Genomic DNA, 23,653 nt, shown 5'->3' on the forward strand with positions numbered 1-23,653 from the left:
CTAGAATTGCCCGCTGGTTCATTACTCGGAGCTCAATCCCAGCACTAGTTTTTAGATCTCCAGCTCGAAGAAATGGCTCGAACTACTCTGCATACCCCAGAAAGTTCCGCTCATTTCCAGAATCTCACATCACATTGCTGACCTTCCTGTAATGCATGATATACTTTGACACCTATCAAAATGTTCGCAAATCTACACAAACTTTAGAGCCGTATAAAATGCTCATCGCAAGTCAAATATCAGTTGATAGGTTGTCTTAAAGATGCGCCACAACCGTTGACACTAACCAAGGTGGGGAAAGTTTAACATGAGCAACTAAAAGGATCGACTTCAGTCAACTGAGTTTAAACTAGATAATCTACAATCTAATAAGTTTTGATAGCACATAAACCAAGGGTTCTATAAGAACCTATTAGCAGAAAATAATACTTGATCGAACGGGAAAAGTCACAAGCGTGAACTAGTAGCCAACCGTAATTGAGCCATTGCATTATTAATTTTTAGTCCATCGGACGCGTATGACTAGAATGAACAAAAGGAGGCATATGATTCGTAACCGCGTCATAGAATAGGTCTGATTGATCCTTAGTACTGTGAAACAATTCGGTCTCCATTCGTAGCATTTCAACCAGATCAACACCAATTTCTACATCAACGAATAGCAGCCAAGAAATAAGGAAAGAAAAAGATATGTATGCCGTGGTATCTATGCGATAAAAGATGAAATCAAAAGAGGTATATCCAATTACAATACAAAGAAAGGGCATTGCGGCTCAAGGCCCAAAAAACGCAAACCTACTATCCCCCCTCCTTCCCAAGAAATAAGTAAAGAAAAAGGCTCCGCAGGGCAGAAAATCATATGGAGCAAGATATATTCCATTCATCATTGGCGACCGTAATATTGCATGTTTTGAGGAGAATGCTGTAAGTTTTGAGGGGATTGACCATAGGAAGAAGAGCTACCCTGAGCACGACTCATGGGCACCTGCTGGAAGTTGGTCATGGGATCGACACTCAAAGAATCGAAGCCAAATGTATTTTGATCCATCATATATGTTGAAACTGGAGTGGAAGTCGTGACAAAGGGTTGGTTCATTGAGAAACCGATAGCAGAGTGAGGTGTCTGATTAAAATTCTGATTGGATTGAGATTGAAAAGCATTGGGACCAATTGAAGCAAAGGCGGAATGGGGTGGATGATCAACCTTGTTTTGAACAAAGCTACTAGTAGTATCAATAGTTCCAAAAGCTGAGTGGGGTTGATCAAGTTTATTGCCAACAAAGCCGGTGTTAATATATGATGGCGTAGGATGATGCATATTGTTAAGGTTAGCAGAGTTCATTGAACCAAACTGTCGAGGTTGGTTGGTTTGCTGAGCACTATATGCATTGGCATTGGCATTGGAAAATAGTGGAAATTGTTCATTTGAGTTTCCTTGCGTCATTGAGGTATGTGCCATTGAGTTTCCCATGACATACGTTGGTGAAGGGCCAGACGTAGAATAAAAGGCAGGTTGATGGAAACCTGCACTGAATTGGGGTACCATGGGAGCGTTGGGTGAAATGCTTTCCATGCCATAAGGACTTGACTCCCCGAATCTGGTTTTGCCCATCGGAGTTATTGGAGTATGATTTTGTTCGACTGGGCTGATAATTGTATCAGCATCAACATCCTTCTGGTCAACAAGTTGAAGAATTGGCAAACTAATATGCTCCATGTGTTTCGCCAGATGAACAGTAAGCTTTTTCCAAGTGGTGAAGGATTTACCGCAGAATTTGCAGGGCTCATCCTGTGGTTTATTTTTTGTTTCGTGATGGCATCTTTCTAGCATCGCCCAAGCTTGCTCAGTATGTTTAGCCTTTTTGATGGCTGCTTTTGTCTTTTGTTTAGGCTCCGGTAGTTTGTGTTCACGAACTAGATGCTGCAAGAAATTATCCTTTCGATAACAAGGGTGTCTGCAATCTTCGATTTGACATATCCACCACTCCAGATGCCTGTGTCTCTCGTTCTCATGGCGAACCCAGTCGGCTTTGCGTTTGAATGATTTGGGCTCCCTACATTTGTCATATGTACAAGTGAATGGCTGCACATCTTCATGGACATGCTTTGTCCAATCTGAAGGTTTGTGGAATTTCTTGGATTTGAAACACAATTGACATTCAAATTCTGCTGGAAGATTCCGGGTTGGTGGTAGTGGAACACCTTTGGGGAAAGTTTCGATAGAAAGAGCACCATCACCAGGGTTCGAATCGTCGGAAAAGTCTGTAACAAGTTGTAGGCCACCAGCACTACCGTAATTTTCTCGATTCTTTCCCTTGGCATCATATAATGTAGCACTCCCGCCCAATGCGATGCAATGCGGTCTAGCAGAACACTCTTGATTCATGATGGCTTGCATGTGCTTCACCCGCTGATCAAGAAGATTCTTGTATCGGATCTCTTGCTGATGAGCAATGCGACTGACAAGCCAACTGAATTTTGGATTCATGTCGGGATTTAGCCTCCTTACGTGCTCTTTGAAACCTTCATAAGTAGGAATGATCGGTTCCGATTGAGTGGGTTCCATTCTGATGTCACTCTCATCGCCTTGCTCATCATCTTCATCATCCTCAGACTCAGGCTCAACCTGGGGAGCTAAACTTGGAATAGGTGGGCCACCTTGTTTCTTCCAGAGTTCGCCAATAGCAGATATCGAATTAGCAGATCCGCCTTCTCGAATTGACAGATCGCTCTTACTTCTAGTCCGCCCGCTGTCCTTGCGAAGGAAGGGTAGATTTAAAAGAGGGCTTTTGGGAGATGCTGCACTCATGGAGCCATTGCGAGTGTGTGGGGTGTGATGTGCACTTGTACCCACCGCAGTTCCGATTCCAGAAATTGCTGCTATTGCAGTATTGAGACTTGGTGTTGGCTTCTTGCCAAAGCTAGATGTTCTTGGTGGTGGCGCTAGATTGTTTGGGTTGTTTTGCTTTTGCTTCATCTCCATTGAAGAATCTTGCAAGTTCGAAGAGCTGCGAGTTCTCTTATTAAGATTACTGTTACTTCTCACACGAGTGACAGCACGTTGTCCCAAATTTGAAAGATTGGTCCAACGTCCTGATCCTTTCCTTTCTGGCTTGACCGACAGCTTTTTGAGAAGACTACCGTCGGCCACGGCGTCATAGTCCATCAGGCTTGGCTCACTTCTTCGTCGCGTGCCCCAAGTTGCTGCACGTGAGATTATTGAGAAAGTATCTGCGTTTCCATTCCACTTCTGAATGGCATCGTTTGCTGTAGCTGGTGCTTGAAAGTTGGTGACTGTCATGTATGGTAGCGTAGGAGCATCGTTGAATTGACGTATTTGGCTCATTAATATCACATCATCATCAGTGGGGGTTTCGCCTTTGATGTTGTAATAAACTTGCCCATCAAGAAATCTATTTTCTCTAATGCTTGCGGCATCGTCCACCGGTGCCAAATTAAGTTCAGCCTGCTCAGCCTGTACCGCATAAGTCGATTCTCTAGATCTCGGCACATTTGGATCGCTGGTTGAATTGCCTCTCTGGCGCCATAAGTGTACCTGTATGTTCGTGTCTTCGATATGCCGTTGCTCTTCTTGTTCTTTCAGATTAGGAATTTCAGCGCCGGAGAAAGCTTTTCGACTTTCAGGATCCAATCCCGCCAGACCCGTTGTGTCATTCGGACTCCACAACCCTTCATCATCCCGCAATGCGGTCGGTTTGGAGTTCTGGTTGAAATTCTGGGATGGATATTGATAATCTTGAAAATTAGATTTCACTGGCTCCCCATATTGATTCACATTCGGCGCAAAATCGCGCTTGGCTGAAGATTGTTCTTCGGCCCAATGCGAGACAGTCACATGCGGACTGTGGGCACGAAAAGCCATGCTGGTTGGTTCAAACCCTTCAGCGCTGGTGCGACTGCTGCCGCTGTTATCTGGCGTCAATTGCAGTGTATTAAGTGTCGATGTCAATTCTGGGAATGGAAATCCCAATTGATTAATCTCGTTGTCGATCTCTATTTCGTGATGTGTAATGATTGAATTGATCTTATCATTCGCCTCGCTTCTAGGTGAGGGTGTGTTTGGGATGCTTGTATTCTTTGGGCTGAGCGGATAGTTTGAGACCGTGAGGGCTTCTGGTGCTTTTTGGTTTCTAGTATTCGAAGACAACTGATGTGTAGCTTTTGTATATGCTTCAGTCGGATTTGTTGTAAGATTTGATGGTAGTGAATCTATTCGCTGCACGCCGGCGTCGAAATCCACTCCAAAGAATTCGTCCTCGATTTCGCTATAGTCGCTACCAAAGTTGCTGAATTCGGAAAGACTTTCGACTGGTGTACTACCAATGTTGTATGGACTTGTAGAATTACTTAATGTATGCGATTGATTGTATGGAGACAGGAGAGTAGGGTCAAATTGTGTGTTGGATATGTGATGTGTATTCAGGCAGAGAGGGTCGGTCTCTTCTCGTGAGTACTGGACTTGAGCGTCGACTATATGTGATGAGATGGAAGTGTATGAAGACATAACGTGTGGAGAATATAGGAGGCTATGTATTTCTTGGGGGTACGATATGTATAAAAAGCTGTGGGCTTCTTGTTGTAGGCCTAATCAGCTATAAGTGCGGTCAACAGGCAATGAGCAAGGTACTGGTCATGTTGCAGCCTCGGGGATCGGTGTTGCAGGTATTGCAGGTCTTGTATGCAGGTCACAAAACTGCAATTGAGATGAACTGGATCGTTGGGCGATACCAATGAAGTAGTAGTATGAAATGGCAAGAGATAAATTCGGAATGCTGAAAGTTTGGGGGGGGGGATATAGTATCCGTGTGGATGGAATGAAACTAGGAGTCGAATGTGCTCTATTCGCGAGGAAAGATAAAAATATTGGTGATGTGGGTGAGCTGACAGAAAGCAAGTGTAGAGGCTCCTGTGAGATGGTATGGGATGAGATAAAAGGGATGAGAATGAACGATCGAAAGAGGAGGAGTCGGAGGGGTGAGGGAAACCTTTTTGCGGGAACTGGGGGGTGTGGTACCAGGTCGACAGGACAGGGACTTGGAGCTGAGGGGCGTGCAGCGATTAACGTTTAGGCGCTAAGGCTAAGATAAGCACTGTTCCAGGTTAGATGCAAGCAGTGCTTGTTCCAGTGATGCAAAGTCTGATCTAATGGGAAGAGTGGTGGTGGTTGTGGCGGGTGGGACGATGGCTTTGTATTTAATTGAATCGAGATCAGGAATTGATAGGACTTTTTTCAAGACGCAACACACGATGACATCGACGCAGGGAAGGAAACCCGTCAAGGGCGAGTCTAAAAGTGTTGCAGTTGTTTGCTGTTGGTGTTCCAGAGAAATGGGGAGTGATAGTAGAAAGCCTTATTTCTTCTCTAACTCAATCTGTCTATAAATTTCCTAGTTTCCGCGAGCTTCTTTAAAGGCTAAGCAAGATGACAGGGACTTGGTCAACGGGAGAACGAACGGATTCACAGGCCCAGGAACAAGGGCCAGCGATTAAATTCGGTGTTTGTTTGACGACCAGATGGAGAAATTTGACGCCGAAGCAACAACGGCAACAATTCATAGAACAGCTAGAGGGCATTAGATGAAAAACGGAATAGTCTAGCAAAAGACGAGCAGGTGGAGCAAAGTTGAATGGTGGAGGTGAAAGCAAAAATTAAACGACCTTGAGTCTTGACTGCGCGCAATCTTCCCAGCACAAATATAAAAAGACAACCAGGCGATCTGATGGATACTGGTACACAGAGTGGGTTGGGTGGGTTGGGTGAGGTGGAAACGCACAAGTGGGTAGGGCACCTTTACTTGGGCTGATCATGATCAAAACCCATCAATTTGGCCATAACTAGAATCGTTTGCCATTCAAATCTACAAGGGAATGTTCAAGGGAATCTACAACTCCACAATGGTTTACGAGGTCTGAAAGGGCCATGAAGCTTCATCAAGGGTGTCGAAAACGAGACATTCTTCAGCATTTGTTGGAATCAGAAGTCACGAACCATCATCTTCATGCCTACGCACTCGACTACTGCGTATAACAAAGTACAGCTCAAGGTATACAACCCCATTTACTGGAGCAAGGCAGACCAAGCATTTGTTCATTGAACTCAAGCTTCGAGTCAGCCCGAGACTTCCAGGTCTTGGTCTTTTCATGACATGACATAGCAAGTTGGCATAATAGGTATGGCGGGAAAGCGGCTGTGTACATTTTATGATGTAAGGAACCATTCATCCAAACGTGCCCTTTTCCTCTAATCATCTTTCGGAACTTCGGTACATTTGCACAGCCAGCAAACACAACATCATTCATTCGAACAGTCAAACCCAAGCGTACTTCCTTTTTGCTCTGTTCTTCCTTCCTTCAAAGCCCTCTCATCCCTCCGAAGATGAGCTCCCGAGTTCCTGCATCTAAAGCACGATCCCGATTAAGAAGGCTAAGAAATATCTAGAGAATCTCGATGTCTAATTTGTTCGTCCGTCCAGTAGGGTTACTTTGGGAGGAAATGGGTTGGCTTCATGTTTCAAGAGGCTTGAGTCTCAAAGGTAACAGTCATTAATTGGTCTTTTTCAAGCGAAAGGAAGGTCTTGACATGGGGGACCTCAAGATGGGGCCGTAAGCACAAGGGCCGTGGGCGCTTACACAAGACGGAGAAAGTTGCGACCCGTTTTCGAGCCATTCTCCGCCAGCAGATTGATGGAATGGTTAAAACACATCAATCGATATCATCTAAAGCTTAGAAGAAATCAAGAATGGCCAAGATACCAGTTTATATGACATGCCCCTTCATCTTTCGCTTGTCGTTACCGTACAGCCGCCGGGTACAAACAAGGTGGATCGGACCAAATCAAACCAAAAACCCTTGGGAGCTCAGTTTCCGCGATGTTCTCTTTTCAATTCTTTCCTTTATATCCAATCGTAAATCCCAAAAGTTCAACAAAGTAGTTGCATAGCCTCGATCGAATAGTACCTAGCAATATGTCTTCACAATTGAATTCATCCAGTTCATTCACCGCAGCCATTTCTTTAGCTTAGTTCTTTGGCTTTGCATCTGACAAACATCAATCAACAGCCTTGTCCTAGTGATCCATACATATCGTCTTCCAGCTTCCAGCCCGTTTCACAAAAAAACATGGCGTTCCTGCTGCGGTGAAAGTTCAGAGGACCGGATGCTTCGCCCACCCACACAGCGGGCTGAGCATTTCTCTTTCCTTTCACCGAATAAATCTGAGAGGACGAAAAAATTAAAAATTGGAACGGGATCTAGGATTTACAAGAGCTTGAGAATCTGGACCCCACTCGTTGGAAGATTCGTTTCTTGAATGGATTCAAAGTTCTTGCAATCCTCACGAGTGCCGTAAGAGGGAAGTTTAGATAATGGAGGGATGTATCCGCGTCAACTCAACTTTGAGCAAATTTCACGTCATATTATTGATTGTTACATAATGTTATTATAAGAAATATTTGACATGGTCACATCCCTTTTTTTGTATCTATGTCTTCGTATTTGTCTTCCTTGATTTCTTCTATTTTTGCTGACTCCATTGCTCAAGTGAAGACGATGATCAACACTCTTTGCTTCATACCCGCGCTGCTCTTTGGCTCGGGAACGTTTTCCATATGGAAGGTGCGGGGTAAAATCGTGGCCAGTACTCGGTCAAGAAATGTGTCAATGATGTTTTAGTTGCTGACCCCACTGCTTCGCGCTTCATGCTTCATGCTTCACACTTGACAGTCCGAGTACCTCATGGTGTCTTTCTCCTTCTATGCAGAATTTCAGATTCTTGAGAATCGTCGGAGAGTGCATGCCGATGATTCAATGCATTAATTACACAAAATCCTACCGGGCTCACCGGATACGCAACCGAAGACGTAAAACGTGAATCTGGTTGGTAAGACCGGATCAATATCCGTGATCGAGTCAATGTCTGGGGTCGAAGAAAAGTAGGTGTTCAGCCAACATCAAAGCTCTCTTGCCGAATTCTATGCTCCCCAAACCGTCAGTCTCGCATTCGGAATCGCAACTCCTACGGAAATTTTTTGGTCTCATCAGATGTAGAGTATGTTCACTCGCCTCCAGATTTGTTCCAATATGAACAGTATTAGGTATAGTTCATATACAGTTTGAGTCCAAGCATTGTTTTCAGAGGAGAGGGGTCAAAGAGATCATTAGTTGTATCAGATGGTGATCTCAATCAAGTAGTCAATTATATATCTCAAATTTTTCTTCCAGTGCCTAACGAAAAAGAGTGACTCTAGATTAGCTTCTGGCTATTTTTCAGGTGTCTTCGATTGTCCATGACTAGTTCGATTCAAACATTTCTGCAGCCCTGCATAAACTTTCATAGATCTCCTCATTTGCGTTCTCTCTAGCCTCACAGTACCGATCATGGTCTGTTCTGTCATAATCTTCGTCCGAGTATCTAGTGTTCAAACCCACCAGCCTATATAGTAAGCTTCTGCACCGCCATCTATTACCTCAGGAGCAATCATCCAATAGTTTACTATCAAGTAGACACAATTTTTACGTCACATCTTTCACTCCCATATTAAACCCTTGATTACATCTCCCTAAAATATAGAATTCATCTTTTACGATATAGCATCTTATCTGCTCCTTCGCTTTTTCTTCAACACACCTTCGTAGCCTCACCACTTTCAAAGCTCCTCTCTTCCTCGCTACCTCATATTGTGAATTTCGAAATCTCAAGATCTACTTCATCACATTACCAAGCCTTCAACAACACTCTATTTCAATATTTGCGGTCAAAACATCTCGGTGCTGTTATACAGTGTCTCTGCGTAGCAAATCGAGATTGACATATGCATATAACCTCAGAGATGATCAAGACCCGCGAGAGACAAATGTGAGTGTTGATATACTTCACGAGTTACTTAGGTTACCAGCAAGCTTTCTCTCTCATCATATGGTTCATCGATAGATGAATTTTTGAGTCGTGGGATAACATCTCCGCACCATCCGGGAGGGTCACCTAGATGGTTTTGAGTAGGATACACAGATAAATCCAAAGAGTGATAGTGAATTCACGTTAGAATCTATCCTCTTAACTTTTTCTAGAGGAGTTCATATCTTCATAGAGTAGAGTAGGAGAAATCAATATCCTTCAGATTGCAATCAACAATTTGCTTTACATTCCATCGTTTAATATCCTGCAAACGTCGACACCTCAAAAACGATAGAATCTAACATCCTCTGTGGACTTGGTATCACAGCATGATAGCTAAATGGTACAACCTATATATCTCATTGCTCGCCTATCAACACTCACATGGATAACAACACCAATTTAGGTACGACAGATACCCCCCCCCCTTTCAAAATCTCCCATAATCTCTTCTTCAGATCCAAGCCCTACATTCCCACACCCCTTCTAAACTATGTCACTCTCTTCTCCCAAAATTCTCCTTCGCAATCAAAGTATATTCATTCCAGACAACGATTTTCGAATAAATATACACAATTCTTCACGCAGCCGGCAATATTATATACCTTTATGTTTAGTCACTTGCATTTAGTGTTTGCTTCGGCTTTCCCAGAGACTCTTGACGAACTTACCCAGGTCCGCTTGTTATTTAGGTGGCAGTTGATGTAGAGATATAGCCTATGTCATTTCGAATACACCAAAATGTCGAAAGTCAAAATTTCAATATAGAGACGAGATCAAACTCTCAATGTTGTATCAGGAAAGACGAGGGGGGGGGGGATTCCGTCATCTCTGTAAGGAAGCTCGGGGTTATTTTGTAGATTTGATCGCGATACCAAGTGAGGAGGTAAATACTTGCTTAGTAGATGAACAAGAACATGGAAGCCAGGTATGTACAAGGAAGAATACAAGGCAGGCCGAGATTGTCTGTATGCCGGTATCTATCTAGGCTTTGCAAATACAGCTATCTGAATCATGTTAGAAAATGAAATACAATACCGCTGTTCTGCATGTGCCACATATTGGCCTTTTTTGAATCTCAAGTATGAAACAGACCATATATGGCGAAGGGTATGTTTATGTGTGTGCCTGAAAGGTTTGAAGGACTTGTCTAGGACTCCAGAAACGCGAAGAGATAAATTGTACTCTCGTTTGGGACCCGAAATTAGCGAACTTCAAACGAGGACTAGAAATTAACAAAGCAAACGCAAAATACGAGTCCCATGGCCTTTAGTGCTATGTTATAGCTCGATTTTGTCTAGCTGTATATCATATCTTAATCAAAAGGTATTCTTCTCAAACCTTCATTTCCCATCCTTTTCTTCATTTCCTGACCTGCCGCAACACTACTCGGTACTTTAATACCGCAACAATCACCCCAACTATTCATTTGATGAACATGCCTCATTCCATCATGCATAACGACTACTTCTCCCCCTTCCGCATCATCTTCTTCATTCGGAACTCCAAATTCTTCCTCTGTGCTCATGCCATCCTCAGCTGGTATCAGAGAACCAAAAAGGAAATGTTGCATGACAGGTAGTTTTTTGAGAACCTCGGCCACAAACATCCTTCTCATACCATCTTCAACTTTTGTCCAGTTTTTCGCTGACGATATATCGTCTAACATCGGACTGTGCCACCGCAGCCCTTCGACGTTCTTAACGCTATTAACAAAGTTAACTTGTCCCAAGTACAGATATTCATTGCCATATTCTTCCAATATAAGATTTTGATGGATCGACAAAGGACGGATGTACGGGTGATGTAAAAGTTGAGAAGCGCCAAATAGGAATGGGAGAAATTGGTAGTCGTCGAGTCCCCATACTCCGTGCGAACCTGCTGGTTCAAGATAATACGTTTTCTGTATAGTCCTCATAAGCTCCAAGTATCGTGTAAAAACTTTCAAGACCAGCGAGCGGAAATCTTGACGAGTCACTATTCCAAGTTGATATAAACATAATAACCATATCATAAAGTTCAACTCATGTCCCGACCCATAATCGATCCTGGTGCGGTTTCCAAAAGATTGTAAAAAGTATGTAGAGACTTCGGCGATGGCTTCATCGGATGAAACACCTAATTGTTTATGCCATCCACTATGCTCCTTTGTAGCTAAATCAAGAAAATCACGGAAACCTTTGTTGCCAAATCTCGAATCGCCTTGCTCTTCTGGTGGACTTCTTTGTACTACATCCTCAACCTTGTCTAATATTTCGAGAATAATGCTAACGGTGGAGCTGAGGTCGGCCTTGGTAGTCGCTGAGACAGGCGTATCGATGACCGAATCCGTTAGACTGAAGACAAATGCTAAGAGCAACTTGTAAGTAGGAGATTGAAGGAAGAGATCATGGTCCCTAGGTGATAAGATTCGTCTCGTAGGCTTGCAGAATTTTAAGCTTGACTGATCTGGAGGAGATGGTAGATCTGGGGTCTCGGGGACGGGAAGAGGATTCGATGGTGCATTTCGCTTTTTTCGAGGTTCTAATTTTGGAAGACGATCGCGCAGGTTCGGAATACCTGTAGTAAGTCCATTCCCCGAACTCTGTATGCTTTCCGTGGTTGAAGACATCTTGTGGATGCTTGATATTGTTGATGTTGATTACAAAGGAGAGCAAGTGGCATGGCAAGCTCGAAAGGTACCAACCCCACGGTTACTGCCAGGGACTTTAGGCTATTCCCAAGGAGTGTTTAGCGCCTATTGCGATAACGATAACAAAAAATTCCAATTCAATTCCAACAGTGCAAGCGCATTCATTATTCATTCATTGTTGAAGCTCTGCTCATGCTTTGAAAGATTTCAATCCAATCACAATAAATTTGGACTTCACATCTACGCCCCCTCCCCATACAGAACAAAATGGTCACCTCAACAGAACCGACAACTATACTGTCGCCTCTCCACAGAGTAGATGGTTCTGCGAGCTTCTCACAAAATGGTTATACTATCATTGGCGCTGTAAACGGTCCGATCGAAGTTCAGAGACGTGATGAATTGCCAGAAGAGGCGGCTATAGATGTCATAGTGAGACCAGCTGCTGGCGTTGGAGGTGCGTAATTCTGATAGAAATACTGTTTGATTAACGAACTTGGAACTGATTATGTCTTAGGTACTAGGGAGAGACATCTTGAAGCAATCCTTCAATCTTCTTTGCGCCAAATAATCCTCATCCACAATTTTCCACGAACCCTTATTCAAATTACCTTGCAGATTACAAGTACACCGGAAAACGATACTGCTTGGTCAAAACTTGTACAGGCCAGCTCGGTTTGTTTACCACACTCTTGTTCTTGTTCTATATTTGATTTGCTAACGATCACTCAGAACCTTCCCTTACTCCCTGCCCTCCTCCAAACTTCGGTTCTGACCTTGTTATCCGCTTCTATACCGCTTTCTATGACCCTGACATCGGTATTACTCGCCCTGAAGAATAAGGAGACAGGCACAACTATAATAGAAAATCCTACTCCTCTTGATTGCCAAGATGCTGCTTCAGTCCATGTATTAGCATTCACATCACATGGGGAGCTTCTTGTTGCAGAAAGTGAGGGAAGTTTTGATTTGGATGAATGGGAGGAATTATACGAGCATGGAAAGAGTCTATGCTGCAAAGGTCATGGATTGGCGGCGGAGGATGATATCATGCATGAAGATGGGCTTGAAAATGAGGCACCTTCAAGCATGATGATGTTCGTCAAATCGGCAGTACAAGAAAAGGTTGCTACCGATCTCCATTGGAAAGGTTGAAAATGTTCTATCAATGTTACCGCTGTCATCCAAACGTCGGGGCCGTAATATGGTTTCATCTTGGGTACGGGAACGGGAAAGCCCACATGTGAAGATGCATACGAAGGCTGGTGCCCCATATCGAAACGAATTATGAACGCGATTTGAGTAAGGACCGAGGTCGTTCTCCTTAGTACCAATGATGGTATAGATGTGAACAAACAATGTTATCCGAGGCATTAAAGGATGTGTTGTGTGTATCGGGTATCTGATACAACATGTCAAGGTCCCACGTTTCATCCTCCGTCGACCATTCCCGATCAAGGTAGCAAATTCAAAACGTTCACTGGAGATGAGTATTCCACGTCGAGTCAGACAACGGAGCCTAGGAAGTACTCAATTGCGATTGCAGCTTTTGCGTGGGGAGTTTTGTACTTATTTTGAGCGCAACTCCCGAGCCGCAGGTTGATCAGATGAAATTCATAATATTTAATACAATTCTCGCCAGCAAGATCAACACGCGATGAAATGAGTCTTTCAGTATTATTATGCTCACTGACTATTAACAGTATTTCGTGATATCAAACACCATGCTTGTATTTTTGCACCACTTATGTTACTAGTATTGCGAGTTGCCTGTGTTTAATGCTGACCTTGGACCCTGACTGAAAACGCTAGCTTGAATCCTTTCGAGATTCAAAACTCGCCTACATATTTGACGATCATAGTGGAGAATGAAGTGGCAGCTGTAACCGTGTTAGGAGGTGCAGCATCCCATTGTGAAGGCAAACCAACATGAATATCGAGGAAAGGAATCTGGAGAGGTATCGCAGCCAGACTAACTTACTTCATAAAGAAAGGGAAGTCTTGTCAGTAGGAGCATCCTTTCCCTTCTCTCTCCAGTCTCCATCATCAGACCAACCTGTGGTTCCTAGCATTCAATTCCTTTGGCAAAGCTCCGGTAGCTTGTGCTTTTCGTTGGCCTCTTTTTTTTTTCAGTTGTGTGTTGGAGCCGTTGTATTTTAGAACATTTATACTTTAATATTGGCTTGGTATTGCTTTATACATTTGGCATCAATCAATCAATTTTCTTCACTTCTATTTCTCCAACCGATCAGCCCTCCAGATTTAGACGACGGTCTTCTTTTCCACGGGCAGATATCTTAATCTTCATTTGTTGGCATTGCGTAGACTATTTTGGTCTCGTTCTTCTGCACGCCGAATCACTATCACCTCATAGAACATTATCACCAGACACGACATTCTCTGCCTTCAACGCTTTCACGAGAGAGGGTTGCAACAAGCTACCGAGACGCAAGATATATCACATCAGAAGCTTGTAGAAAGGCTTGTTGGTTTCGCTTACTACAACAAGGTGAGTTTATTACTTCATTTGTGGAGTTAAGACGGGATGAGCTCGATGGGGCCATTCACACATACATACTTAGAAGGATATCTATATTTACATGGCTTCTATGTGTGGGGTAGAACCATATTGAAGATTGCCTGGGATTGGATTGGTGGAAGGATTAATAACTGAGGACCAGCATTGGGGACGACCAATATGACATTTGAAATTGATGAAGACTGACTTGAGATCAATCACGTCTAGGTACGAGTCAACAGGAAGATATATCATATCTTTTACCACCCGCTTGGCAAGATTTGTGCTGCACGAAGTCAATCTATCACACATCCTGCTGCATCTTCTCGCATCTTCATACACAAGCCCGCCGACGTGCCAACTACCAAGCGAAGGAGTTAAGCGCAAGATCCGAAATCACACCCACCTGGAGACATAATTTATATAATACATGTCCATCTTTCAAAGTACCTAGTGGTTAGCAATCCATCCACTTCTTACCTCCGTTGTATCCGATTTCAAATCAACCGTACGGACCAACCGATACGGACTGCTGGCTTCTCTGTCGAGACTGTCTGTGCAAAGAAAAAGTCTAATCCACAACCAACAAGCCTCCGCAAACTGGAAACAAACAAACAATCCCCCTTCATCTATAATTTTATCTCCTCTTCTTCTTCGTATCCCTCTCCGTCTCCTCGACCCCTTTCTATATTTTATCTTCTCTTCCACGGCGTCTGCAGACAACCAAAGGAGTTGCATCAGAGAGAGAATTGCGTTTGATTCTGGTCCGCCATCTCCTTCCACTCCTTCCACTCCTTCGACTCCATCTTCTCCATCTTCTCCTTCGAGATACGCATCCCGTCGATCGATCTGATTCCGACGCAGACTGCATTATCTCCAGCAATCCGGACTATCGATTTACCCGGCATTTATCCTGGACCCCTCGACACCCAATCGATAATCATAGCTTTGCCTGATAATCCTTGCATCAGCCAATCATACTCGCGGATTCTTCGGCATTTATGTTACATTCTACCGACTTCCGAACCCCGACTCGAAAAAGATTACTCAAACATCATTTGGCGTCATCATCCACTATGTCCGACATTCGCTCTCCAACTTCGATTCATCCTGCTCTTACTAAGCCCAATGATCCCCCCAAACCTTCTCAGTCCGTATTTGATGAAGCTGTTACACCTTCAGCTACGGCTCAATCCTTTTTGGGTTTCAATGCCTTGAACTCGAAACTCAATCCAGCTGACAATCTCCGACGCGAACAGGCCGCTCAGTTCGGTTCTTTGAATGCCATTGAAACCAACTTTCCAGATAATGATCTTTCCGAATCATCGACTGACCCATCTACAACGTTTTCCGCCGCAACAACTGTAGGAAGCGACTCGGCTTCTGTTCCGTCATCACCGGTATTTCCTACACGTGCTTCCCGAGCTTTCCATAACCATTGCAAGAACGCTCTATCCGTCGACGCTATACCCCGCCAGACTATGATGAAAGCATTGGCATCTTCGCAACGAGAACATAATCCACAAAACCTTTCTTTAGCAAACATGAAGTCACCATCCATTGAGAGACCGGGGACTGCCTCATCGCAGAAGCTCAATGCAGCAATATCGGATTTGGCACAGCGAAACACTCCGGTCACAGCTCGCTTTCCCTCACTACAGTCACCATGCTTTTACCATCAACGATTCGATGACGCTGTCAATATCGACAAAGTGCTTGAAGAGATCAACGGAGACGAATCAATGTCACATTCCCGACTCATGGCAACAGCCACTGGTGTGCGAGAAGTTTCTAAGCAATTGCAAAGACGCCCCATCAAGAGAGCTGTCCGCAATGTTATGATTGTTACAAAGGCTAGAGATAATCAATTGGTTAATTTGACCAAGGATTTAGCACTTTGGCTCATGAGCACTCCACGATATGGCTCAGACCTGGGTGTTAATGTTTATGTGGATGCGAAGTTGCGCAACTCGAAGCGTTTTGGAGCAGCAGCATTGATTGAATCACAACCTCGATTCCAACATCTTTTGAAATATTGGTCACCAGATCTTTGCTGGAGTCAACCGGAGAAATTCGACCTCGTTCTCACCTTGGGTGGGGACGGGACTGTCTTATTTACTTCATGGCTCTTCCAGCGTATTGTTCCACCCATTTTATCCTTCAGTCTCGGTAGTCTTGGCTTTTTGACTGGATTTGAATATGATCGCTTCAAGGAACACTTAAACAAAGTCATGGGAGAGGAAGGTATGCGAGTCAACCTTCGCATGCGTTTCACATGTACAATATATCGTGATGGAAAGGAACAAGGTCATGATGCAGTAGAAGGCGAACAATTTGAGGTCCTCAATGAACTTGTTATCGACCGAGGACCATCCTCTTACATCTCCAACCTCGAGTTGTATGGTGACAACGAGCTTTTGACTGTTGTCCAAGCCGATGGGTGTATTTTCTCGACTCCTACTGGCTCAACTGCATACTCATTATCTGCTGGTGGCTCACTTGTCCACCCAGATATTCCTGCCATCCTCCTCACACCAATCTGTCCTCATACTCTTTCATTCCGTCCAATGATTCTCTCGGATACACTTTTGCTCCGAGTATCTATTCCACGCAATTCTAGAGCCACCGCTTATTGTTCATTCGATGGAAAGGGTCGTGTTGAGCTGAAGCAAGGTGATCATGTCACTATTGCCGCTTCTCAATACCCATTCCCCACCGTGGTTAGCTCTCCATCAGAGTGGTTTGATAGTGTATCCAGAACTCTTAGATGGAACACTCGCGGTGCTATGCAAAAGGCGTGGGACGGTACCGAGGAAAATAAAGAAGAGGAAGCTGAATGGGATATCGATACTGATTCAGCATTCTATGGCAGTGAAGATAGCAGTCTCAGCGCAAGTCCCTTGAGACGACAAATGAGCATGCTTGGCATGTAAATGTTTTTAATTATCTCGCGATTACCTCTGGTTATATGCGACTTTGTTATACAATCCCCTGTCTTTACAAGACATGCACTACTACATGTTGTATTATTTAATACCTTCTTTCTCATATCCAACCCGAGATCAACAAGATATGATGCGGATTTTTTTTTTTTTTTTTTTTTTCAGTTAGAACTTGTAGGCGTTGACTTTTGCATATTGGGCGAATAGGTGTTGGAGATTTTAGAGATCAATCAAAGAATATATTTCAGGGACTATTTACAATAGGTACGATTTAGATACGAATATCATGACTTTTGCTGGCCAGTTTGTCAGCTGATAAATTGTATACTTTTTTGAGTTTTGATGAGTTTTTTATAATGTGATGGGTTAATAATAATCTGTGATGTGTGGTTTGTGATTCGTATTTCGCGATTCATGATGCTTCGATGAGTGAGTAAGGGGGAGAATGAGTGATGTGATATGATCTAAATAAACAATATTGCTATACAAGAAGATTATAACGAGTCAACCTCTTATTGTATAAGAGTAATAAGATTGATCTGAAGTAGCTGAGCTGAATCTTGAGTGTCTCAATTTCTTATTTTCTCGGTTTATTTTTTTTTTTTTCTCTGAGAGAGGTTTGTTAGTGTTTTTATTAAGATAGAGATTAAGATTAAGATTATTAAGATTCTCATGTTCTGTTCAGAATAGCTATTTCTCTTGGATCAAAAATATGTGGTTCGTGTAACTAATGAGAATTGTGTGAGAGATGATCTTAAACTCTTATTAGCTCTTGGTTTTTCTGATGGATTTATTGGGGAATTTATATGTATAGAGAGATGAGATGAGATGAGATGAGATGAGTATATATGTTTGTATATGTTTGTTCGGATATGTAAGAGTATGTTACTTGTCATATTCTCAGGAGGAGATAGTGTGGGTGTAAGGTGAGATGAGTATGAGATGGAAGGATGTTGTAGAAATCATCTTGAGGGGGGGGGGGGGGGGGGGGGGGAGAGGTGGAGAAGAAGAGAGGAGACGAGATGTTATATCTGTAAAGAAGAACTATTTATAAATTTATAGTGAGATGAAATGGATTGAGATGAGCATGTATTACAATAATACATGTTCTTAGGTATAATATCAATAAACAAATAAATCTTTAATCTTTATTACTCTTTCTCTTTCTTGGAAATCTAGAGAGAGAGAGAGAGAGAGAGAGAGAGAGAGGATGGATAGATTATGAATTGATGAGTAGAGTAGATGAGTAGATGGGGGGAGAGATAAATAAATAAATAAATAGGTTAGAAAAGTATAATAAATTACAAATGAGTATATTAGAAATTGGAATTGATAGGGGAGGAGGGAGGAGAGATATGAGAATGAGAAGGTAAGGAGATGAGGAGATGAGGATATAAGAATAGGAAAAAAAAAAAAAAAAGAATAGATAGATATACATTATATCTGAAAAGTATGATGTTTGTTATAGGCGAGTAAGTATATTAGAATTATAATAGGGGAAGAGAAAAAGAAAGAAAGGAAAAGAAGAGAGATACAATGATATCGATTTTTCTTCTATATTTCACCTCATCTCATCTCATCCCATCCCATCCCATTTAATCAAATCCTCCAAAAAGATATCTACTCACCTATACAAACCGATATCTCTCTATACCATAGCCCTATCCCACCCCATTCCATTCATTCTCTCCTCCCCTCTCCCCCAGCAAACCAATGAAATTTAAAGAAACATCCTGTGCAACACAACACAACAAATACATAAAACCTACAAGTATCTACCTATCTATCCACCTCCGAATTATACACACCCAGAACATCTCCCAAAACACACCTAAACCCCATACACATACACACATATCACCCCCTCCCCTCACAATCCCTCTCCAACCGCACCTCTCACCCCCAGCCTCTAGATAGCTATCAACCCCAACTCACATATAGCCAGAAACTTTTCCCTACCATTTCCCTACCAATTCCACACCAAGTTACACCCACCACACAAGTTGACGAATAAACGGGTTGAGAAGTATACGGGTTGTATATATATAGACATGTACATACATATATACATACTCACTAAAAGCTCACTAAAAGCTCCATATACGGATTAGAATCAAGAAGAAAACACAACTAATGTTCATTCATCCATTCATCGATTCCGCATTATTCAAAACTCACCTCTCCTCACCTTTCCTTTCCTCATATCCATACAATCAAAAAGGTAATGGCGCAAAAGGTTCACAATTCCACTTCTCTATCAAAATAAAAAGACAGACAGACAAATAGACAAACAGATAGTAATTTCAACAAAAGTAATACAATTGAAATTCTCTTTCACTCGCGTCGATCAAAAAAAAAAGACAAACGCCCGATCCTATTTATTTTTCCAGTACATACCCTACGCTTTGATACATCATGTATGGTATGGTAGTGAAACCAACCAACCATTTATTTCCCTCCCTCCTCATGACAATGCTATTCCTGATAGGATTTCCTATCTCATCTGCAAACCGCTGTCCTTCCATCCGACCATCCATTCATCCATCCATCCAAAATATTATATCATCTTTTCCTCGTTTCAAATATCTAGTGAGAAGGTATATGAGTGGGAAGTTGTGATGTACCGGACATCTCTCACTCGTTGAAATGGTAGACCTAGAATTCACATATGTTAGTAAAAGAGGATTATGACATAGAAACAAAAAGATGAGAAACAAAGAAAGAGAGTCACATAGCATACCTTATAATTAGGCAAACCAAACGCCTCCCAACCCAATCTCTTTGCCATCTTAGCAAATCCCTCTGTTTCAATCAAATGATAGAATGCAAATGGGGGGAACATAGCCCCATCACGATGAACCTCTGCCTTGACCATCAATGCCGTTCCTCCTACTCCATCGAGCGGGATCACCTCCTTGGAATCGCCAGTGTCACTGGCGAGATATGCCATCAAAGTTCGATATGTTGCCATATCCGCATAACCTTCCAATAAAATATCATCAGGACCCATTGACTCCCCTAGTTTTCGTGCCACATCACTATCCTGCCAGCTGTTGAAATCATAGGCGCGTTCCGACATGCGTTTATCTTTGGTATCGTAATATCTTTGGAAACAGTTTGGCACAATGATGGCTTTATCGTGAGAAGCCAAATCTTGAATCAAGGAAGGAGGAGTCTCAATAACATCCGAATCTAGCCAGAGCACCCAAGATACAGAGGGTCCCAAAGTGGTGAACAGAAGAGAGTTTCTAGCTCTGGACATGGCAGCTCTTCTCGCCTTTTGATTCTCCATCTTGTGTCTCTCGGTTTCGGATTGGGACGTGATGGGAGGATCAAAATCTTGTCGTTCAATGATGATACTTGCGAATCGATTCTTTTCCGGTCCCGACTTTTGAGTCTTCGTAACCTGCTCCTGCAATGCTGCTGTAGCGGCATTTCCTTCCTTATTCCGTGGGATGATGAACGCGAGAGTGATAAGTTCATGCGGATACGAAAGCTTCAGCAAGTTATCCCAATACTCCTGATAGAATCGTGCCAAAGGTGTCAAGATGAGAATCATCTCTCGGTTTGCCAAAGGATCGGCAGTACTGGTAACATTATTCATGTGGTAATGAACCACGGGTGGTGGTATGCGTTTCCCACTCTTTGTAGCTTCATTCTGTTTGCGAAAGGGAGAGGTAGGGGGTGAGAGAGGATTGGATGCGGCGCTGGCTCTTCTCAATTGCGATGCTGCTGCGTCGGCGTTGGATGGGGAGAAGAGAAAGACGAATATTATGATACATAAGACCACACCCACAATCAGAGTGAGTGGGTTTGTACGCCGTAAAGAGCGGACTGGGCCCATGGCGCCGTTGTACTGTTCGAAAGGTTGTCCTCAATCGATGGTTACTGGAAGATCCTACGAGCGCATTTGTCGAATCTGGAGTGATGGGGCGTCAAAAGAGGTTTGAGGTCGCAGCTGGGTATATGTATGTATTTCGGCTCGTGTCGCAGATTGGATAGTTACAGATTGAAATTAAGCCGCCAACAATCTCTTTTCACCCCAAAGGATTGATGAGACAAATCGATTGTCAATGGGAGGAGGTGCCGTTTTTTCTTCCCAAGAACTTCTAGAATATCAATGGTTATGATGATGGAAAAAATGAGTGTAAAGTTAAGTTTAAGTGAATTCAGTCGATCTTTCATTAAAAGTGTAGATGGCTCCCTCCTACTTTTACGTCTTAATGAATTGTGATGATATGATTGGCTGACGTTGAATTTAAGAGGATCACATAATGATCTGGACACGATATGTTTGATATAGCTATGGAGTCCCTGGCCTGGGGGGAGGGAAGGCAGGTGTCGGGGATTGATTGATATGAGAATTTAAAGTCAAGACAGGGAGAGAGGTGTCTAGTAAGTGCATCCATCATAGTTTCTATTCTTGTCACCATCACCATTCGAGCACAACCGGATGAAAGTTGGAATTGGTGTTGGTGTTGGTGTTGTGCTTTCAAACCAGGTGAATAGGGGTACGCGATAATAGTCGATGAATGACGAGAAAATGCGTGTGCGGACATGTCTACCGGAGCATCTCAATTTATATCAATCTACACAATCTGTTTCTTCTACCATTCTCGTATTTTCTCCACGTTATCAAACTACTTCTGAGGCACCGGGACGTACCTTTAAGGTTCTCCATCAAGTTCCCATCTTTTCATCCACCATGCCCTTTAGCATGGGAAATCATCGTGTTAGTGCTCCGTGAGTACCATACCGTAAAAGACAAGACAACAAATACTCTTCATCATCGATTTCTATACATACGCTCAAGACAAGTAAGTGACAGGAGCAGGAGACAAAGTTTATATGCACCTCATGATTACCGACGAACGATTAACTTTCACCTGAGCACATTCAAGACATTTCTAGAACTCTTCATATGGTATCAATGAACAGTACGTACGGACCGAGCATGAGCGAATCGACGTATGATGCTTTTCACATTGCAAGGTTGTTTCATGTTCTGCGTTTATCCGTGTCTGTGCCTTTCTGGTGACCCCTTTTTCTCCAAGGAAATCCTACCTACCTACCTACCTGCCTACCTAGAAGTCATTATCAAACTTTCCATGCTCGCCTCTGATTATACCTAATCTTCGGACACATGCATGCTTGGGATTGGTTACCATCGTGGATTCAGCTGCCGGGGAGCATAGATGAATAATCTTCTTGCGGCGGAATGATTTGTTCACGGGTCATTCGCGGATGTGACTCCTTTGGTGGCTATTTGATGATCTTTGAGCTTTTTTTCACAGTTGTTACAGTGTTGGCAAAGGGCAAATAAATGTATGATACATACCAATACCACTTATAAGTTACATCGAAAAAGTGCTACGACTGGATGTTTTGGTTGTATCGTTATCAAGAATCAAGGTGGGAGATTTTTAGCATCTATCTCTCCTTCACTCTATATGGTCTATCTCTAGGCGAGATATCTATGAAGCAGACCAGTAACGAACACTTCATCACCTCAGTTTCGCGAAATCCATCGAGTACCTGCCTAGTAATCAAAGCACCACACAAAGAAGGAGATCTATCTCTAATGTCCCATCTCATACAAACCCAGACAGATGATACAACATGATAAACAACTTCACGCCAAACCAGCTACTCAAGATCATCTGATCGGTACCCGCAATGTAAACCTTCCAGAACTATCAAAGAACGTGGGACAATCACGAGGTAAATCCTCATCTCCATGAGATTTAACAAGTTGATATTGTATAGAGAACTGGCTGCTACTTGTTCATGTAAACACGAGTCAGTCAGTCAGTCAGTCAGTCAGTCAGTCAGTCAGTCAGTCAGTCAGTCCATTCCGGTGCGTACACAAAATCTGAAGAAATAACCATTGGAACGATGACACAGCGATATACCTACCTACCTACCTACCTATCCCACGCCTGCGCCACGAAAAGGGTACACTTAATCATTTCCCAGCCCATAAATTTCCAATGCCAAAAACCTCACTTGCATCCTCAGGTTTTCGGCTTGGCTACGGACGGAGACGCTTGGATGGGTTTTCATTTGGGCTTGTCCAACTGTAGATCATGCTGCATGATACCGCGTGGCAGCTACATCGTACATGAACGAATGGATTGCAAACATGTTGAAGACGCCGCCGTAACCGTTTTTTTTTATTAATAAGATTTATTTTATGGAGGGGCTGGGAAGGTAGAAATGAAACATTATGCTGGGTGATGGAAGGGAGTTTGGAACGGGAGGAGATTCGAACCCGCATGATCTGTGACACTATGGGAACGATTGTCGGGACCATAGCTGAAGGGTTAGATGGGAAGAGGGAGAGAGGGAAAGAAAGGGTTTGTGATGGGGATCTTACACGACTGAAGAAACTGGTGAGGTTTCTCGGTACCGTTGTATTTCATAATATTGTAGAGGACAGTGGACAGAGGACAGAGGACACAGGGCAGAGGGCAGAGGGCAGAGGACAGAGGAGAGTAAGGAGTTAGGAGTAAGGAGTAAGGAGTACCTAGCAGGTAGGTAGTAGGTAGATGAATAATAACATGTTGTCTCAACCGAGGTCAATACTCTCTACATACTTTACAGAGTGCTCACGCATCGAACTATATATTACAGTTCAGGTACAAAG

General features: G+C 43.1%; 5 protein-coding genes across 6 annotated transcripts; 2 read left to right on the top strand and 3 right to left on the bottom strand.

Annotated features, from left to right (window-relative positions):
- Positions 1 to 400: 400 nt before the first annotated feature.
- On the bottom strand, positions 401 to 5,295 carry BCIN_06g03180 (hypothetical protein). Its single transcript, XM_001556171.2, has one exon. The coding sequence runs from the start codon at positions 4,523 to 4,525 to the stop codon at positions 884 to 886; it is 3,642 nt and encodes a 1,213-aa protein (XP_001556221.1). The 5' UTR covers positions 4,526 to 5,295; the 3' UTR covers positions 401 to 883.
- Positions 5,296 to 10,016: 4,721 nt separating this feature from the next.
- On the bottom strand, positions 10,017 to 11,588 carry Bcrrd2. The gene has a single exon (XM_001556167.2). It carries the CDS (start codon positions 11,524 to 11,526, stop codon positions 10,231 to 10,233), a length of 1,296 nt encoding a protein of 431 aa, XP_001556217.1. The 5' UTR covers positions 11,527 to 11,588; the 3' UTR covers positions 10,017 to 10,230.
- A 116-nt stretch (positions 11,589 to 11,704) lies between these two features.
- Bcrrp46 lies at positions 11,705 to 13,221 on the top strand. Its single transcript, XM_001556166.2, has 3 exons — positions 11,705 to 12,004; positions 12,065 to 12,222; positions 12,280 to 13,221. The coding sequence occupies exons 1-3, from the start codon at positions 11,815 to 11,817 to the stop codon at positions 12,700 to 12,702; spliced, it is 771 nt and encodes a 256-aa protein (XP_001556216.1). The 5' UTR covers positions 11,705 to 11,814; the 3' UTR covers positions 12,703 to 13,221.
- Positions 13,222 to 13,727: 506 nt separating this feature from the next.
- Positions 13,728 to 17,363, top strand: BCIN_06g03210 (hypothetical protein). 2 transcript variants are annotated; one of them, XM_024693445.1, is made up of 2 exons: positions 13,728 to 14,056; positions 14,294 to 17,363. In XM_024693445.1, exon 2 carries the CDS (start codon positions 15,067 to 15,069, stop codon positions 16,996 to 16,998), a length of 1,932 nt encoding a protein of 643 aa, XP_024549231.1. In that variant the 5' UTR covers positions 13,728 to 14,056; positions 14,294 to 15,066; the 3' UTR covers positions 16,999 to 17,363. The 2 variants fall into 2 exon arrangements, with proteins under 2 accessions (XP_024549231.1, XP_001556213.2); XM_001556163.2 differs by lacking the exon at positions 13,728 to 14,056 and having other exon boundaries at positions 14,079 to 17,363.
- A 1,869-nt stretch (positions 17,364 to 19,232) lies between these two features.
- On the bottom strand, positions 19,233 to 21,311 carry Bcmnn9. The gene is made up of 2 exons (XM_001556162.2): positions 19,748 to 21,311; positions 19,233 to 19,662 (listed from the first exon to the last, which is right to left on the bottom strand). Exons 1-2 carry the CDS (start codon positions 20,849 to 20,851, stop codon positions 19,642 to 19,644), a joined length of 1,125 nt encoding a protein of 374 aa, XP_001556212.1. The 5' UTR covers positions 20,852 to 21,311; the 3' UTR covers positions 19,233 to 19,641.
- Between the last annotated feature and the right edge of the window lie 2,342 nt (positions 21,312 to 23,653).

This window comes from Botrytis cinerea, chromosome 6, assembly GCF_000143535.2.
Source record: "Botrytis cinerea B05.10 chromosome 6, complete sequence".
Taxonomy (NCBI): Eukaryota; Fungi; Ascomycota; class Leotiomycetes; order Helotiales; family Sclerotiniaceae; genus Botrytis; species Botrytis cinerea.

Coding starts and splice junctions, on each gene's coding strand:
- Bcrrd2 (XM_001556167.2), bottom strand. CDS start 11,526: ATGTCTTCAACCACGGAAAGCATACAGAGTTCGGGGAATGGACTTACT.
- Bcrrp46 (XM_001556166.2), top strand. CDS start 11,815: ATGGTCACCTCAACAGAACCGACAACTATACTGTCGCCTCTCCACAGA. Junction 12,005..12,064: donor ACCAGCTGCTGGCGTTGGAG/GTGCGTAATTCT, acceptor ATTATGTCTTAG/GTACTAGGGAGAGACATCTT. Junction 12,223..12,279: donor AACTTGTACAGGCCAGCTCG/GTTTGTTTACCA, acceptor ACGATCACTCAG/AACCTTCCCTTACTCCCTGC.
- BCIN_06g03210 (XM_024693445.1), top strand. CDS start 15,067: ATGTTACATTCTACCGACTTCCGAACCCCGACTCGAAAAAGATTACTC.
- Bcmnn9 (XM_001556162.2), bottom strand. CDS start 20,851: ATGGGCCCAGTCCGCTCTTTACGGCGTACAAACCCACTCACTCTGATT. Junction 19,663..19,747: donor TTGGTTTGCCTAATTATAAG/GTATGCTATGTG, acceptor TGTGAATTCTAG/GTCTACCATTTCAACGAGTG.
- BCIN_06g03180 (XM_001556171.2), bottom strand. CDS start 4,525: ATGTCTTCATACACTTCCATCTCATCACATATAGTCGACGCTCAAGTC.